Source organism: Ceraceosorus guamensis (assembly GCF_003144195.1).
Source record: "Ceraceosorus guamensis strain MCA 4658 unplaced genomic scaffold IE81scaffold_42, whole genome shotgun sequence".
NCBI lineage: Eukaryota > Fungi > Basidiomycota > Exobasidiomycetes > Ceraceosorales > Ceraceosoraceae > Ceraceosorus > Ceraceosorus guamensis.
This window is the reverse complement of record NW_020290037.1, coordinates 137,384-154,405: the sequence shown is the minus strand read 5'-3', so window position 1 is coordinate 154,405 and position 17,022 is coordinate 137,384. Positions and strand designations below refer to the sequence as shown.

The window sequence follows — 17,022 nt, the reverse complement described above, 5'->3', positions numbered from 1 at the left end:
CGAGCGAGACCCCGCAGCAGTTTGCCTGACAGCTTCCCTTCCACAGAACCGAGTGAACTGAATTTCAAAGGTATGCTTGCTTAGCGAGCTCTGTGTCGGTGGAAGTCCGGTCTTCGCAGGCCTGATGATCAGAAAAGGGGTCGCGCGCGCGCTGAGCTAGGGAGAAGCAGCAGCAGCTACGCGTATAGCTAGCCTGCAGCGCTGCAGCTTGTGCCCAGCGTACACCACCGGGCAAATTGTGTTCGGCGCGGGTCTGCAGATGACACCGTGCGCCGTGGATCTGTGCACTCACGACTGCCTGCTGCTACAGCGCGCAGCCAGGAAGGAGCCATGGAGAGACTCGCACCGTAGCTGAAATCGAACGCGCTGCTAACTATACCACCAGACTGCTGTGAGCGGCGAGCGCTGCCATCGTGGTCCCGTGCATGCATGCAGACGGGGAGAGATTTGGTGCTAGTCACAGCAGTCGAGTGCCGTCCGTGCCCTTTGAGCCAACTCACCTCCGCCTCTCACTGGCCAAATTCATTCAAGTCGGTCGTGAGTTGGTGATTGCTACGTAGGCCTGGCCATCTTCTAAAAACGTGGCTCAAATGAAATCCCTTTGCTCTCAATCCACATCAGATCCGCCCAGCCTCATCCCCTCACTCCGCATCGTCCGCACGCCTCACGCTTAATCTAGTCCAGTGCTTCTTTCATCATGTCGACCTTGTCCACTCCTCAGACAGGTGCGCCCATTAAGGCCGCCCGCACTCGCGGAGCCTCTCACATCGTGAGTCGAAAGCGCTACTTACTTCCCAAAGTAGACAGCAGCGGGCTTGCGCTGTCGAGAGAAGCGCTGCGAGATGTGAGGCGGAAGCCACAGCGAGCCGCACTGTGCTGTGCATTTACGCCAAGCAACGTGGTTGAATCTCACATCTTCGTGCGAATTCGACGCAATCACTGACTTGCTGGCATCTCTACACCTTTCTCTCCTCACAGGACTTCAAATCGGCTACCACTGGTGTAGCTGCAAAGGCGATGCGCAATGAGGTTAACAAGCTCGTTGCAGGCATTGAAGACCCTGTTGCACGCAAGGTGAGCATCCCGATGGCCTTGAGCCGGGCTTCCAGCGCGGATAGGCGGCCACGGACAGTCATAACGGCGTGCGCCTATGATCGGCCAGACGTGAATCTTCTGAGTCTGTGGGGCTGGCCTCCTCTCGAGAATCGGAGCGAAGCAGCAGTACGGAAGGACGTGGCTGTGCTTTTCGTCTGATTGGAGGTGTTGACTCACACAAATCCTCTCACGATCATCACAGGCTTTTGATGCGGAGATGAGCTCTTTCTTCACACTGTTCAATCGCTATCTTACCGAGCGGGCAAAGGGCGAGAAGCTGTGAGCGCAAGGAAGACTGTGGCCAGGTGATGTGCGCCTATACTGACATGCCAGTTCATTCTGTCAGCGACTGGAACAAGGTCCAAGCTCCTGCTCCCGAGCAAATCACCCCATACGCTCAGCTGAAGGATGGCGCGGATCCTTCCATTCTCAACAAGCTTGCAGTGCTGAAGCTCAATGGAGGTCTCGGAACGACCATGGGCTGCACTGGACCGAAGAGTGTCATTGAGGTCCGCGAGGGCATGACTTTCCTGGACCTTTCAGTTAGGCAGATCGAGGTGAGCGCTTTTGGCGCCCTTCTATTGTGCAGGTCGAGTCGCTGATGGTATGCAATTCCTCTCATCTAATAGCACTTGAACTCCAGCCACAACGTCAATGTCCCTCTCATCCTCATGAATTCCTTCAACACTGATGATGACACAGGTGAGGCCCAAGGGAGTGGGGAAAGCACACTGCTCACTCTGACTGACTCGTGCCCAAAACTTCTATAGCTCGAGTCATTCAGAAGTACGCAAACCACAACGTCGAGATCCTCACCTTCAACCAATCACGCTACCCTCGTGTGAACAAGGAAAGTCTCCTCCCTTGCCCTCGCAGCGCCACCTCCGACAAGAGCTTGTGGTACCCACCCGGACACGGAGACTTGTTCGACGCTATGCACAATTCTGGCTTGCTGGACCGCTTGATTGCTGCAGGCAAAGAGCACAGTACGTAGGGCTCCGATTATCGCCATTTCGCTTGCGCCTGCTAAAGTTTGGAAACACCCACCTTCTTTTCCCAGTCTTCGTGTCAAACGTTGACAACTTGGGCGCTGTGGTGGACCTGAACATCTACCAGCACATGATCGACACGCAGGCTGAATTCATTTCTGAGGTCACAGACAAGACAAAGGCTGATGTCAAGGGTGGTACTCTGATCGACTACAACGGAACCATCAGATTGCTAGAGATTGCCCAGGTTCCAAGCGAGCACACTGAAGAGTTCAAGAGTGTCAAGAAATTCAAGATCGTTAGTCCACTTCCTGTGACAGGAAAGCGCCTCGAAGTGCGCAAAATGCTCACGCGATTTCCCCGTCTACCCCCGATGCTTGCTTGCAGTTCAACACCAACAACCTGTGGCTCAACCTGAGGGCTATCAAGCGCGTGCTTGAAAATGATGAGCTTGACCTCGAGATCATTGTCAACAACAAATCGCTGGACAATGGCGAGGCTGTGATTCAGCTGGAGACAGCAGTCGGCGCAGCTATCAAGCATTTCCGAGGTGCAAAAGGCGTGAACGTGCCCAGATCTCGCTTCCTGCCAGTCAAGAGCACCGGAGATCTCTTGCTAATCACTTCAGACCTGTACACATTGGAGCACGGCAAGTTGCTGATGAGCGCTTCAAGGCAGTTCACCCAAACTCCCGTCATCAAACTGGGAGACACCTTCAAAAAGGTGGCCAACTTCCAGAAGAGGTTCAAGACGATCCCGAACATTGCGGACCTGGATCACCTTACTGTCTCGGGAGATGTGGTTTTCGGACGCAAAGTCATCCTTGCTGGGACCGTCATCATCATCGCCACCGAAGGCAGCCACATCACCATTCCGGATGGAAGTGTGCTGGAAAACAAGCTGATCAGCGGCAACCTGTCCATCATTGACCACTAAGTCCGGTTGGTGGACACGCGTCAAGCTGTGCTCAGAGCGGCACCATGGACCCAAGACTGCATTAGACTTCTTGCCCGCTCTCACCAAGTGCTCCGTTGTACATATTCGCACAAGATCGTTACGAGACTGAATGCGATCCGCCTGCTTGCTAGACTTCTTGTGGGCCTGATACTCACACTGATAGAATGAGCTTCGCGCGCACTCGTGTGTGACTGCATGGAGGCCAAGCGGTGCCGGCAGCGCTTGACCGTCTGTATGCTGATGCTTTAACTTCGGGCCGTCTTCGCTCGCTTGCATATGCAAGCGCCGCGGCTTATCTCTCTACACGCGCAGCGCCACCAGTCTGATATGCATCAGCGCTTGCTGTTGCTGCTGCAGGCGCGTGTCGAGGGTCCAACACCTCTTCAACCAGCAGGCAGCAGCTGCCGCTGTTGGAAAGAGGCGGAAAAGCCCTGATGAGGTTGTGCTCGAATGAGCTTTGTTCGCCTCGCCCTGCCGGTGGGGCGGGCGCATCCCTATCGCAGTAATTTGCCTCAAAGGAATCGTGACTCTAGTTGCTGGCCCATGCAACAGTCGATGGACGGGAATTAGAAACCTATCCTGTGTACTCACAGACTTGACTCCGCTCTTACCTCTCTCCCACCCCTCCCACCTCGACCAGTGACACCGCGCTCGTGTGGAAGATCCTTCGACCGCTGGAATCCCTACAAGCCATTTGCTGAATCTGCGCTCTCCACCTTCCTACACAACCATGGCGATGCCTGCCCCGCAACTTGGCCACTTTGGCTTGCCCAGGACTCTCAATGAGCCCATGGTGAGTCACGCTCGTCGTCGTTCAGTGATGTAATTGAATCGACCCGCTGATCGAGCGTTCTGACGTGATGGTCCGCTTGCCCCTCCCCAAACGTTTGCGTGTGCAGCGCAACTATGAGCCGAAATCGTCTGACCGAGCTGGTCTGCAAGCGGCTGTGGACTCGATGCTCGCTTCTGCTCCCTTTGACGTTCCACTGATCATCAACGGTCAGGCCGTCCAGTCTGGCAAGACGGCACAACAATTGAACCCGAGCAATCATTCTCAGGCACTGTGTCGCTATCAGGAAGCTGATGCGAACTTGACCCGCAAGGCCATCGATGGCGCTTTGGCTGCCAAGAAGGATTGGGAAGCCATGCCTTTTGCGGATAGGGCCGCCATCTTCCTGAAAGCGGCGGACCTCATCGCTGGCAAGTACCGCTTTCCTCTCATGGCTGCCACGAGTGAGTAGGGTGTGCGTACGAAGAGAGTCAATCGAGTCCATGGCACTGACGCTGCGACGCGCCGTGCTTGCTTGCAGTGCTCGGCCAGGGAAAGAACGTGTGGCAAGCAGAGATTGTGGGTGGATGGGTATGATGCTTCGAAGGGCGTCTGATACGGAGCGCTCACCCTCTCATCTCGCTCTCGACCTTCAGGATGCGGCAGCAGAAACCTGTGACTTCTTGCGATTCGGCGTCAAGGTGCGTATCACACTCCCAAGCATCGATGAGCGCATACATCCAGCTAAATGAGATCGAGCGTGCACTTCCAACAGTTCGTCGATGAGCTCTACAAAGTGCAACCGTCCGAACACGCAAAGGGAATGTACAACCGAATGGAGTACAGAGCTCTCGAAGGCTTCATCTTTGCCATCTCTCCTTTCAACTTCACTGCCATCGCAGCCAACCTTGTCGGTGAGTCTAGTCGCCCCACGTCGTCGATGCCCTACATGTGGGCTAAGAACTTTGCCGGGTGCCGCCACACAGGCGTACCAACACTAGTGGGCAACGTTGCCGTTTGGAAGGTGAGGAGTCGTCATGCTGCAGGGGTTTGCGATCCAAGCCGCTGGTACCAGGTTCTCACAGTCATTCATCTGTGCTACATAATGTTCTCAGCCGAGCCCCATGGCCATTTACAGCAACTATCTGATCTACAAGATCTTTGAAGAGGCTGGCATGCCACCCGGCGTCATCCAATTTGTGCCCGGACCCGCAGAGGAGATTGCCACTGCAGCAATCGAGCACAAGTTTTTCGCAGGCCTGCACTTTACCGGCTCCACTCACGTCTTCCGACACTTGTGGAAGCAGATTGCGTCCAACATGGACAAGTATACTGGGTACCCGCGCATCGTCGGAGAGACAGGAGGAAAGAACTTTCACCTCGTTCATCCGAGCGCCGATGTCGACACAGCTGTGCACCAAGCCGTTCGAGGCGCGTTCGAGTATCAAGGACAGAAGTGCAGCGCGCTCAGCAGGCTCTACGTCCCTCAAAGTCTGTGGTCCAAGCCTGGAGGATTCAAGGAAAAGCTTTTGGCGAGTTTGCAAAGCATCTCGCAGGGTCCAGTCGAGGACTTCAAGCATTTCATGGGCCCAGTCATTGCCAAGCACAGCTTTGACAAGATCATCAGCCTGATTGAAGCTGCCAAGAAGGATGGAGGGAAAATCATTGCTGGAGGGACCGGCGATGATTCAAAAGGCTTCTACGTCAAGCCCACTGTCATTGAGACCACCGACCCGCGCAGCGTTACGATGATCAACGAGATTTTTGGTCCAGTCGTTACTGTGAGTGAGCGGGCACCCTCTTGATTTGTACGATGCGTGGACAGCTTAATTTTCGCGGTCCTCACTTCTTGACAGATTTATGCATACCCGGACAACGAGTTTGAAGAGACGTGCCACCTCATCGACACGACTACCGAGTATGCGCTCACCGGAAGCATCTTTGCGCAGGATCGATCAGCAGTGGTGAAAGCGACGAATCTGCTGAGAAACTCGAGCGGCATGTTCTACATCAACGGCAAGTGCACCGGTGCAGTCGTCGGTCAGCAGCCCTTTGGTGGTGCCAGAGCCAGCGGAACCAACGACAAGGCCGGATCCATGCAGGTCTTTTTGAGGTTTGTTAGCGCAAGAACCATTTCAGAATCCTTCTTGCCTATCGACACGCACCTCTATCCTAGCAACTTGGTGTGAGCTGCCTGCGCTGGACCATGCATCCATTCCGCGTCTGCTGTGCACGCCTCTCTCTCTCTCTCTCTCTCTCTCTCTCTCTCTCTCTCTCTCTTCCTGCTCCCACGTTCCGACAATTGTATCGAGTATCTAACAGCATTGCGTCACAGCCGCCGGATCGCGCGCCTTAACACTGCGATCACTCAATCTACCTGTAAACTTCACGCTCGTCATCATCACCACCACCCATCTCTTGTCGACGCATTACTGGTGACCGACCGCACTTGTATTCACACATCGTCGCCGAGTCACGCGCCTTAACACTGTGGCTGTTTTTTTTTTTCCCTCTCCAAAGAATTCGTAGCTAGCTACGTATTGTGACTTGCGTAGCAGTGCCCATGCGCGTCGCGCAAGATTCGGTTTGGCAGGAAAGTAGATGATCATTAAATTTGGGCAAGCACGAGGTGCCAGCCTAGGTTGGGAAGTAGGCGTGGGGGGCAGGCCACCCGCTGCCGAGGTGCGGTACCGTCTATAGGCTATTGAGAGCAGCGGTGAGCTTGTCTGCCGGATCTTCGTCCAGGCGCGCCATTTCAATTTCCGACAGAAGCTAATAGGAAAGGGCCAAGCCGGCGATCAACGATGTCAGCCGTATATGATCACCGTGAAAGGGACAATCATTTGTGCCCCCCCCCAGGCGACGTCCAAATCTACACACCTTCTTGATACCAATATTGAGCCTGTTTGAATCCTCCAGACCAGCGGATCTCAAAAGACCCATGAGTCTGTCCTGCTCCGATTGATCCCTGAACAATCCAGTCTCCCTGACGACGTGATCCACGCTTCGCAAACTCGTAATTGCAGGAACACGAATGTCGGCGAGGAAAGCTTCTGCAAGGTCCATATCGACCAGCATGGGCCTGTTTGACGTGGTCGCAAGAATCAAAAGACGTCGGTCCTGCGGATTGAGATGTGTGTCAGCAAGACGGCAGCGCAGCGAGCGTCACGCGTCACGCAGCGACTGCGTGCTCACCTTCGGCGGTCGTTTACCCAGCAGGACGCTCAAAGCCTGCAGCACCGGGTTGGAGAATCTAGGTCCGATGGGCACCCACTCGACAATCTTTTCGATGCTATCCACCACGATGATGCTGAGGGGAGACTTGTACGAGTCGTTGAAGACCTTGTTGAGGTATGCAATCTTTTGCGATTCTGCCATTCCAACCATATTCTCGGGTGAGACAAGCTTGATAAAGGGAAAGGAAGAGGCCATGGCCATGGTTGCTGCCAACGCGGTCTTTCCAGATCCAGGAGGACCTGAAGATACACCAAAGCCAAATTTAGGGGTCAGCCGCCAGCACACGTATTTACAGCAGCAGTACTCCAATGTTATGCTCACCGTGCAGAAGAGCAGTGACCAATGGCGTCCTGGAACTAGTACGGACTTGTTCGACACGCAGCTGGCCGTCGCGAAGGATGACCTGCACGCGAAACTCAGATGTGTTCAGATACACAATGCTCGTTTTGGCCAAGTCCCCAATACTCACGTCAATATGAGGTGCGTAATGCATGATGCCGTTCGAAACGACTTGTTGCAATTCCTCTTCGGCCACACCGAAAGCAGGAGTGACTTCGTCCAAAGCGTGCAGAAAGTCGTCCCTGTTGACCCTCATGCCCTCCACATCGTCCGATATGCCCGCCATCGTTCCCACCTTGACATGTCTATTGAACGCAAAGCTGGTGGCGCTCTTGACTAGACCGGCAATCTCTGCGCCCGAAAAGTTCTTGGTCAAGGCGGCCAGCTCCGCTAGGTCCACGTCATCATCCATCACCCCATTCGTTCGCATTTTGCTCGTTTGAATCGAAATGATCTGTCGACGACCGTACTCGTCCGGAAGGTTGATCTCCATGTGCACCTCCAGACGACCTGGACGCAACAGCGCGTCATCAATCATGTCCAAGCGATTGGTCATTCCGATCAACAAGATGTTGTTGAGTTGGTCCACACCGTCCATCTAAGAGCAACCAGGAGCGCGCGCCTTAGCCTCGCGCAATACATTCACGCTTGCGTCGTCGATCTGTACACGCACCTTGGAAAGCAGCTGGTTGACGACAGAGTCACCGACTCCGGTTCCCCCTCCAGAAGAGCCACGCTGCTTGCAAATAGCGTCCAGCTCATCGAAGATGATGATATGCAAACCGGATTCGTCACCTTTGGCTTTGTACTGTGAGAGTGGAGCCGGGCGTGTCAGTGCAGTCATCTGAGTACAACCCTCCGAATTTCAAGCCTTCAATTTCGCACTTACTTCCTTTTCAGCATCAGCAAAGAGCTTTCTAATGTTCTCTTCACTAGCACCGACATACTTGTTCAGAATCTCCGGTCCATTGACAATCTTTGGCTCGTTGGCATTGAGCATCTTGCCAATCTGTCTAGCCATCAGCGTCTTTCCCGTTCCTGGCGGTCCGTAGAGGAGGATACCCTTGACATGTTGTATGCCGAGTTTGTCCACCAGTGCAGGTGGGAAGATGCGAGATGCGAAAGCTCTGCGGAAAATGGCGCTGAATTCCGAATCCAACCCTCCGATGCCCATGTCTTCAAATTTGAAGTTTGGCTGCAGGATAGCGTTGGGCGGTGCTCTGTACGACGCGCAAGAGTCGAGGGATTAGCTCTTTTGCGCACTTGACTTGCAGGTCCAGCTAGCCTCACCGCTTGCCACTAGCTTTGATCTTGACACCAGAATCCCCAGCCTTGATAAAGTTGACGGAGGTCTCACGCATGAGGATTCCCTTGTCGGATCGATGCTGCGAGGGAGGTGGCGGTGGAGCGCCTGCGCCTTGCCTCTTAGGTTGCGTCTCGACCACTTCCACTCCAGTGACTGTGGCTTTGAGGTTCTGGCCATGGAACTCGAAGACGAGCAGTTGACCGATGGAGAAGATGTGGTGCTCAAAGGCCTGCGCAGAAGCGTGGCGTGAGGCGGAATCAGGGGCTAGGCTGAGACTGATCTGTGGGAACGCTACCTCTCCAATCACGTCTCATCACTCACCCGTACCCAGTTGCGCTGCATCTCATCTGCATCAAATACCTCTGCAATTTCGGTGCCTTTGCGCAAAAATCCAACCTCGACGTCTAGACTGGCGAGATAAACGGCTGGTCCCTGGGAATATGGATCGTAAGGTTCTGCTCTGACTACGTGGCCCTGAGCGCTGAGACCTGCCCATTGCCGTTGAAGCAGGGCTGTGCCGAGCGTGCCCGACTGCACCTGACCAGTCTTGTCCGCACTGCGAGGGAGCCGCGTGGTTCAGCAAGGCATCGTGAATCTGCGGAGACGCAACACCCTCCACACTCACGCGGCTGTAAAGACGAAACGACCGTCGACGATGACGTACTGCGTCGATCCCCATTCTTGCGCATTCACGGCCAGACAGTTGGACAAGATGAGCGGTTCTGGACACTTGACCACCAGGTGGCCTGATGCGCCTCCGCCTCCGCCCCCAGCCGCATGCTGCGAAGGGTTGTAGGATGCCTTCTCGTCAGGATACCCCGAAGGAGCAGGTTTACGAGCTGAACGTCCGCCGTAAGCGTCGCTTGCTCCTCCAGAACTGTAGCCCGCTCCAGCTCCACCCCCAGATCCGTATCCTGCCCCTCCATATCCTGCTCCTCCTCCGCCAGATGCGTACCCTGCACCTCCGCCTCCACTAGCCCCGTACGCAGATCTCCCACCGCCTGGCGTGGGATTGCCAGAACTACCATATGCTGTCCTATCGTAGCCCGCTCCGCCTCCTCCTCTAGAAAATCCTGCCATCTTGGAGCTCGTGCGAGTGAATGGGGTCCCTTCCAGTGCTGGAGCTCAACCCTGATTGGACGGGGGCGGTCGCCGAAGAGGTCCTATGGACTTGACGATTACTTGAGGCGAACCGTGGTTCTAGGCTTGCGATGAGCCAATCAATGTGTCGATGTTGAGCGGAGCAGATCACGCATTCATGTGGAAGATGAGTGGGAAGCTTGTGCCTGTATACACGGCGAGCTTCATGTATGGCTGCGCAATAGCACTCGATTGGGCGCATTACACGTACTCACAATCTTGAATTCACCATTCACCACAGCCCACGGCGGGCCGAGGCGCGCCGCCCGCCCCCTTCCCCATAGGCTCGCACGGGCGTTTCGGTTCGCTGGAAGCCTTCAACACGTGACTACCATGTCGACTATAGCAGCAGTTGAGTCTGGAGTCAGTCTTGAGTGTATACGCGCGGCCTGGGCGACGCACGCAAGGCGCACGGTGCAGCGCTTATTCCTGTTGTGTGGTCCGTCGGCCGTTCGAGTTGAGATGTGGTTGATTCGTGATGCATGCAGCAGCTCGCATCGTCATCCTCCTTGACCATACGCATGCTGATCCACACAACACACGTCTAGTCGTCAGTCATCCTCATTCTAATCTGCATCAACCTTGCCTGTACATCTGCCACAGAAGAGCAGCAGTTGGAGACAAAGCTGTATATCGAGCCAATTCGAGCTGTCCCGCTCAGCATCTTGGACACTCACCTCTCACATCTCAAAGAGGCTCGACGTTGCGCATCTGCTTCATCACGTCCGCTGCGACCGAACGATATCAGGAGCAAACTCTTTTCATTCCGGCATTCTGAGAGCTAAGTCTTTCTGCACAGAACAGTGGTGCCAAGATGCAAGCTGTGGATGTGAACAGGCTCAAGTCGGGGGAGATGGATCTTGGTGTGAGTGATATAAGCCTATTGCAGGCAGGCAGATACGAGGGCGCACAAATCAGACGCATACACGCGAGATAGAGAGTGAACGGCAGCTTTTGTCCGCTCCGGGTCGTTCTTTCTCCACGAGCCTTCGGTGATGCTGACTTGGCGACGGCCACTCCTCCCTCACTCGTGACTCGCGCTCGCTAGACGTCCATCATGGCCGTCGTGTATGACAAGGGCGTCATCATGGGTGCTGACAGCCGAACAACCATGGGATCGTACATTGTGAGTCTGCTAAGCGCAACTGAAAATCCCACAAGATTGCTGGCTGCTCACCACCTCCGCGCGCTTCAACAAAACGTCGAAAAGGCGAATCGAGTGACGGACAAGTTGACGCACATCACGGACAGGATCTACTGTTGCCGTTCAGGTTCGGCGGCTGACACTCAAGCTGTAGCGGATATAGTGTCTTACAACTTGGGCATGGTGGCAGTTCAGCACGACGAGCAGCCGAAAGTGGAGACTGCAGCTCAGCTTTTCCAAGAAATCATCTATCAGAACAAGGACAGGTTGAGCGCTGGAATCATCGTTGCCGGTTGGGACAAGAGGAATGGCGGTGGCGTTTACAACATTCCTCTTGGGGGCGGCAAGTTTCAACAACCTTGGGCCATCGGAGGTGAGTCTTGCTGCATGGCCTCATTCTGCTCGCCCTCGCCGCTCTGAACTGCGATGATGCTCACCGCATCTCGCTTGGTTTTGCAGGTTCCGGGTCAACATACATTTATGGCTTTTGCGATTCGACCTGGAGACCGGGATGGGGCAAGGAGCAGACGATAGACTTTGTCAGGAAGGGTGAGTGGTGCACGCAGTCTGACGCTATCATTAGCGTCACTCGCTCTACGCACGACCAGCCTGCTGACACGACGCGCACTCCGACCCGTTCTCGTCTCTTGCTTCCAGCGCTATCGCTTGCGATGCGCAGAGACGGCTCTTCAGGCGGTACGATTCGCATGGTGGACATTTCAGAAGAAGGAGTCGAAAGGCACTTTATTCCCGGAAACGATCTTCCAGATGGGGAAAGCAAAGAGTTCGTCTCTGGCAAGTTTGTGTAATAACCCTCGCATTCCTCCCTCTCTCTCTTGGCGAGTTGAAATGCGGCACGCAAATGCGAAGATGAGGAAATGAGACGCGCGGTTGAGTGCTCTGCTGTCAAACTGTTCAGCGTGAGATTCTTCAACGCAGAGCAGCTTGCCGACGACCGCACAGCGCGGCAGGCGGCCAATCGCACACGAACGATGTGTGAAAGTCCATCGACAGCGATGCCCAGTGTGTCAGGTTCCGATCAAAATGTTATTGCGCGGCTTGACTGCTAGCGAACAGAGCTCAAACAAAGCACCAAGGGAATTTCGCGCGGAATGTTTGGTGGATGATCATTCGAGGAGCCTGAGAGGTGTGTTTGTGTAGTACAGTACAAGTTCGGGAACACGTGGTCGGTCGGTATGGCGGAATATCTTCAGTGCGGCAAGCTTGCTGTGTAGCATTCGTGTACTGTGTTTGCATCTTATACGTGTTCGGAATTCGAGGCTTTCGACAAGACATTTGGTCTGATGTGTGGTATGAATCCGAGAGTCTCGCGAAACACTCAGACATGAGAGGAGGAAAAGGCGGTGGGTTTGAGAACGTGGCGGGCGTACAACTCAAGGCGAAGGATGACCGGCAGAGGCTATGGAAGACGCGGGCGCTAGCGAAGGACCGCCGTCTGAGCCTCCTGCTTGAGCAGTCTTGCGCCTCATCAAGAGCGCGCGCTGACGGCACTGATGGTACGATCGGGTCCCAACACTGCGTGCGACCTGTTCCCATCTGCATGGCATAAAGAGGGGGAGAACATGTAAGCTCGATTCGATTTATTCGACGCCCTAGCTTGCCGCAACGTCATTATACGTGACAATTCACTCACCTTTGTCCGTACTCGCTGATCGCTCGCTTCAGCCGCCTATCCTCCTCCTCGCTCCATCGAATGTAAGGCAGGCGCTTGTCCGGGCTCGTGTTTCCACCTTTGCTCTTCGGCGGACTCGCCTGTAGCGCAACCAAGGTTGCTTTGGAAGGTGATGCGCGCGTAGGCGAGACAGCGCGCGGCACGTAGGGCAAGCCGTGATGGGCGGATCCATGGACATTCGCCATGCGAATATTCTCTGGTGAGGCTGGCCAGCCAGGTCTGCCACCTTCTGGTCCATAGGCGTATCGCGCGGAAGGTTGCGAAGCGGGTGGACCTCCATAAAAGGCACCATGGTGTGACTGAGAGAACCATCTTTCATCGCCGTGCTCCACGCCTTCTTCTTCGATCATTCCTTCATCAGAGCTTGATGCTGGGGCGTCGCTCAATCCCCCTGATCGCGAGTGGTCAGAGCTCTGACTGGGTTGTTGAGAAGCAGCAGCTTGGTCTGCAAGCAGGTCAAGCGCTGAGAGTCCAGATGACTGCGCGGTCGAAGCTTCGTGCTGCGGTTCGGCGAGTTTGACGTGCTGTGAACGATGTGCTGAGTGTGCAGGACGACCCTCAGGCGAGGAAGCCAACTCCGCGATTTCTATGCCCTGTCCACCTGCGAATCTCACGTCAGAGGCATCGTGCGTGGATGTGGACATGCGGCGCCGCTTGGGACTCTCGTTGATGGCGTCGTTTTCGCTCAACAGCGCAGAGACATTCATCTTGGGAGACTTCGCATCAAGGAAGTAGCCTCTGTCACCATAGCTCGCACTGAGCGAAGCGAGTCCGCGGCGTGGAGTCTGGTGCGCTGCTGGTCGTTCGCTTGGCGTCATGACAGTCTGGGCAGCGTGCAGTAGCTCATCAATGCCACGCGCGCTACTCGCTGAACCAGGTACATTCGCCGCATTTTTGATTGGTGACGCGTTGCTAGCTGCAGCGCTGTCTTGTCTGCTGGAATTTTGACCCCAATTTGATGAGCCAGCCTCATCTCTGCCTGGAGTACGCAAGACAGGCACGGTGCGTGGCGTGCGCGGGGTGAACGGGGTGCTGGGTTGAGAAGGCTGCGAAGTCCGTGGCGGCGTCGTTGGACGACCGTCTTCCAGCGTCGTCTGCTCTCTTATGGCGCCTGCCTTTTGCGGCGATCGACGAGTCTCCGTTCGCCTAGTCTCACGCATGCGTCGTGCTGTAGCAAGCAGCAGCTCCGCTTCGGCATCTCCCATCCCAGTACCGCGACGACGACTTGAGTTTGAGCGCCTTGGTGTGTGGCTCGACGCGGGGAGTGGAGAGGCTGTCCCGACAGACGCTCGATTGCTCTGCAAGAAGAGCGGACGGAAAGCACGTAATTCCTGCTCGAGTCGCTCGTTCCGGGCGATTTCCTCGCGCCACTTCGCCTTCAGATAGCGTTTGTCGGAGCTGAGCTTGTTGCAATTGCGGGTCAAGACAGTCAACGGGGAATCCACCTCAGCGTCTGTCGTGCTGGACATTGCAGGCGTAGCTGCGGCAGAGTCAGCAGGTGCACCACCAGCACTAATGCCAAGTCCTGAGAGTGTCGTAGAAGAAGACGAAGCGGCTTGCGGGGCAGTGGCGCTCGCTAGAGCAGCAGCAGGACTTTTTGGGGATTGCTTGATACTTTCGAGGTCGATCGGTGCCGCCAAGCCAGGTGCATTGGGAGAGACGTCTGCTTGAGCACCATTGGTGCGTGCGGCCTGTCTTGCAGCCTGCTGCTGCGCCAGTGCGCTGCCATGATGCCTCATTGAGTGGGTCCAGCGCAATTCCTCCTCAATCGATTCCTCAACGCGAGCTTCTGCACGCGCCAATTTGCTGCCGAGCATCCTAGCTTGTGTCCTGGCATCATCCAGCTCCGCAGCTTGACGAGCGGATGAGAGCTGCATAGCAACAAGAGATGCATGCGCTTTCGTGCGCTGGGATGTGAGCGCAGCGATGGCTCGAAGACGCACATGGTGCAGCTGCGGCGTAAAACAGGAGGGGCGAACAAGCGTGAGAAGATGTACGGCAATGTGGTCGTGAAAAGTTACATAGCGCTGCACTCACAGTGTCGTGCAGTCTGAGCGCCTTCTCGCCAAGTTGAGAACCCTGCCGACCGCGGACAGGGAATGAGCACGCGGCATGTTGGTTGCCGTGACAATTGCGATTCCTACTCACGATGCTGACAATGTTGGACTCTCTCCCGATTCCGCCTGTGGCCAGACTCATCTGACGAAGCTCGTCCAGCAACGATTCGACTTCTTGTCGGCTCCCTTCCTCGTCATTCTCGCCGAACAGAACCGCATCGACATTCTCCGCGCTCGGTCCAAACGCGCCTTGAGCACTCAAATGGCCTCGTGAGCTTCCAAGTATAGGACTAGGCGTGCGACTGCGCAAGTCTTCGTTTGCAGGGTGTGAGAAGCTGGAGTGGTCAGAGTCCGACGCCACGTCGAACTCGCTCTTTGCGCGGCGACCCTCATTCCTACCGACTCGGCGCGCTTTGCGCACGGATGCTGATCGGGACATGGTCACTTCTTGGTCGGACAAGGGTCTGTCTAGCGAGGTTCGAGTCGCAGGCGAGCTGCGGCTGGCGTGTAGTGGCGAGACTATCTGTTGAAGTTCAAAGTTGGCCGCCGATCCACGCTGGCTTAGCCGGTTCTGTCGACGTGACATGACGATGGCCGATGGGCTCGCATCGGGTTCTCCGTCGGTCGCCTGCTCTGTGTCAGACGATAGCGGCGCATCGTTGTTGCTGCCACTGGCAAAGTGGGCAGCGCTGCCATGAGGCGGTCTGTCGCCGGACAATTCGATGTGAGATGTTGGCGGGGTGGGTAGCGTGCCCGCACCCCGAGGCGGCGTCAAGGGTGCTGCGAATGAAGGTTCGCCGGGCCGTCGATCGCGCGACATGTTGCCGTGAGAGATGGAGGCCAGGACGTGAGCTGTCGCAAGGGTCCAGTGCGTCCGCGTGGGAAGCAGAGCAAAGTGGCTCAGAGGAACAGGTGAAAGGCGCTGATGATGGACGCGCCTTGCCTCGAGTGTGAGGCAGGGCGATGGCGGTTGCGAATTTGCACGACGGAGTCACGAGTAGCTATAGGTGAGCGCGTGATGCGGCACGGACGGTGTGGCCGTGCAACTGCACGCTGCGATTATGTGATGGTGTTGGAGATGATCTGGCGCGGCGCGCCTCGCGCCCAGGCGTCGTACGGCGCGCCGTGCACAAAGTCACACTCAAAACTATAAAGCGCTTTGGTAGACGCGCGCGGCCGGCTGCTGTGGATGGATTTTCGATGAGCATGCATGCGGCAGCCATCGCAGCATCGCAAGATTGAGCATGCATGAATAGCAGCAGCTATAATATATATACAGCTCGCCACGCCTCGTCCGGGCGCGCGCACGCACGCGTACTACTCAAGACTGGTGCTGCTGTATCGGCATTTCATTAGTCGTGGTGATCACCAACAACGCTTCACGCACACTCCTACTAAAGCAGGTCATCGCAGCATGCGCTGTCAGATTCGTGTGAGCTCGAAACGGCAGGGACCGGCAGGGCAACACACACACACACACCATCTTGCGTGCAGCACTCCGTGACTCATTCGTGATTTCATCTTGAAGGTGACTTGCGCAAGCTGCGAGGGTGCTGGTGATGGTGAGCGTGCGCTTGTAGCCATCTGCTGCTGCTGATGATGATGATGCTGCTGCTGCTGCTGCTGAAGTGCTGGCTGCAGCAGCATGCGCGACCTCGTGCAGCAGAAAAGGCTGACAAGACTGCTCGTGCGCTCTCCATGCAGCACACATCAGCTGCTGACACCATCACCCGATGCAGGGTTGCGACACTCGAACACCGACCGATACCTTTAGTGTTTGGATGTTGTATGCGGCACTGTACGTCCGACGACGTGATCGGCGCGTGCACTGCACTCCGCGAGTCTTGAACCACAGTCAAGAGTGCGTTTGGTTTGGCCATCGACTTGGCTGGTGATTTGCAGCTCGTGACTCTGCGCCCAGTCAATCCCGGAGCGTATGGCTGCTCATGATCAAGTTGCAAGGCTCGAAATGCTACTCTTGACTGGTATTCAACAAGGTGAACAAGTAGCATCTGGGGGCGGCGGTCGCTAAAGGGGCAGGAATCAACGTCTTGAGTACAGCATCCATCCTCCATCTCTCGAAAGAATTTGAATGGCTCGCTCGCCACAACAGGCAGGGAGGATGACGAGTACTGCGACGATGCCGTTTTGCTTCAAGATTGGCCTTGCAGCCACGTCGGAGCAGTGTGAACCTTTCTGTATGTACGTGATTTACCTACATCGCAAATCCTGCCTTCAAGGAGCATATCAAGGTGAATAACAAAACCCCTGTAGAGCGTGTACACATAGGTCGCGC

General features: G+C 55.7%; 6 protein-coding genes across 6 annotated transcripts; 3 read left to right on the top strand and 3 right to left on the bottom strand.

Annotated features, from left to right (window-relative positions):
* Nucleotides 1–507: 507 nt before the first annotated feature.
* IE81DRAFT_324499 (putative UTP-glucose-1-phosphate uridylyltransferase) lies at nucleotides 508–3,179 on the top strand. The gene is made up of 8 exons (XM_025514250.1): nucleotides 508–769; nucleotides 979–1,074; nucleotides 1,298–1,374; nucleotides 1,442–1,652; nucleotides 1,725–1,797; nucleotides 1,866–2,081; nucleotides 2,156–2,382; nucleotides 2,472–3,179. Exons 1-8 carry the CDS (start codon nucleotides 698–700, stop codon nucleotides 3,018–3,020), a joined length of 1,521 nt encoding a protein of 506 aa, XP_025368668.1. The 5' UTR covers nucleotides 508–697; the 3' UTR covers nucleotides 3,021–3,179.
* Nucleotides 3,180–3,563: 384 nt separating this feature from the next.
* Nucleotides 3,564–6,343, top strand: IE81DRAFT_324498 (putative delta-1-pyrroline-5-carboxylate dehydrogenase). The gene is made up of 8 exons (XM_025514249.1): nucleotides 3,564–3,834; nucleotides 3,941–4,274; nucleotides 4,352–4,389; nucleotides 4,467–4,511; nucleotides 4,586–4,724; nucleotides 4,797–4,834; nucleotides 4,926–5,591; nucleotides 5,667–6,343. The coding sequence occupies exons 1-8, from the start codon at nucleotides 3,772–3,774 to the stop codon at nucleotides 5,997–5,999; spliced, it is 1,656 nt and encodes a 551-aa protein (XP_025368667.1). The 5' UTR covers nucleotides 3,564–3,771; the 3' UTR covers nucleotides 6,000–6,343.
* IE81DRAFT_324497 (AAA-domain-containing protein) lies at nucleotides 6,314–10,001 on the bottom strand. The gene is made up of 10 exons (XM_025514248.1): nucleotides 9,318–10,001; nucleotides 9,014–9,248; nucleotides 8,677–8,921; nucleotides 8,276–8,606; nucleotides 8,060–8,194; nucleotides 7,517–7,984; nucleotides 7,369–7,450; nucleotides 7,006–7,286; nucleotides 6,691–6,930; nucleotides 6,314–6,582 (listed from the first exon to the last, which is right to left on the bottom strand). The coding sequence occupies exons 1-10, from the start codon at nucleotides 9,770–9,772 to the stop codon at nucleotides 6,505–6,507; spliced, it is 2,550 nt and encodes an 849-aa protein (XP_025368666.1). The 5' UTR covers nucleotides 9,773–10,001; the 3' UTR covers nucleotides 6,314–6,504.
* A 692-nt stretch (nucleotides 10,002–10,693) lies between these two features.
* On the top strand, nucleotides 10,694–12,253 carry IE81DRAFT_324495 (proteasome-domain-containing protein). The gene is made up of 4 exons (XM_025514247.1): nucleotides 10,694–10,958; nucleotides 11,043–11,349; nucleotides 11,436–11,525; nucleotides 11,634–12,253. The coding sequence occupies exons 1-4, from the start codon at nucleotides 10,890–10,892 to the stop codon at nucleotides 11,783–11,785; spliced, it is 618 nt and encodes a 205-aa protein (XP_025368665.1). The 5' UTR covers nucleotides 10,694–10,889; the 3' UTR covers nucleotides 11,786–12,253.
* IE81DRAFT_324494 (hypothetical protein) lies at nucleotides 12,084–15,874 on the bottom strand. Its single transcript, XM_025514246.1, has 4 exons — nucleotides 14,818–15,874; nucleotides 14,707–14,748; nucleotides 12,631–14,621; nucleotides 12,084–12,533 (listed from the first exon to the last, which is right to left on the bottom strand). The coding sequence occupies exons 1-4, from the start codon at nucleotides 15,544–15,546 to the stop codon at nucleotides 12,371–12,373; spliced, it is 2,925 nt and encodes a 974-aa protein (XP_025368664.1). The 5' UTR covers nucleotides 15,547–15,874; the 3' UTR covers nucleotides 12,084–12,370.
* Nucleotides 15,875–16,061: 187 nt separating this feature from the next.
* IE81DRAFT_174389 (hypothetical protein) lies at nucleotides 16,062–16,955 on the bottom strand. The gene has a single exon (XM_025510658.1). It carries the CDS (start codon nucleotides 16,799–16,801, stop codon nucleotides 16,244–16,246), a length of 558 nt encoding a protein of 185 aa, XP_025368663.1. The 5' UTR covers nucleotides 16,802–16,955; the 3' UTR covers nucleotides 16,062–16,243.
* Between the last annotated feature and the right edge of the window lie 67 nt (nucleotides 16,956–17,022).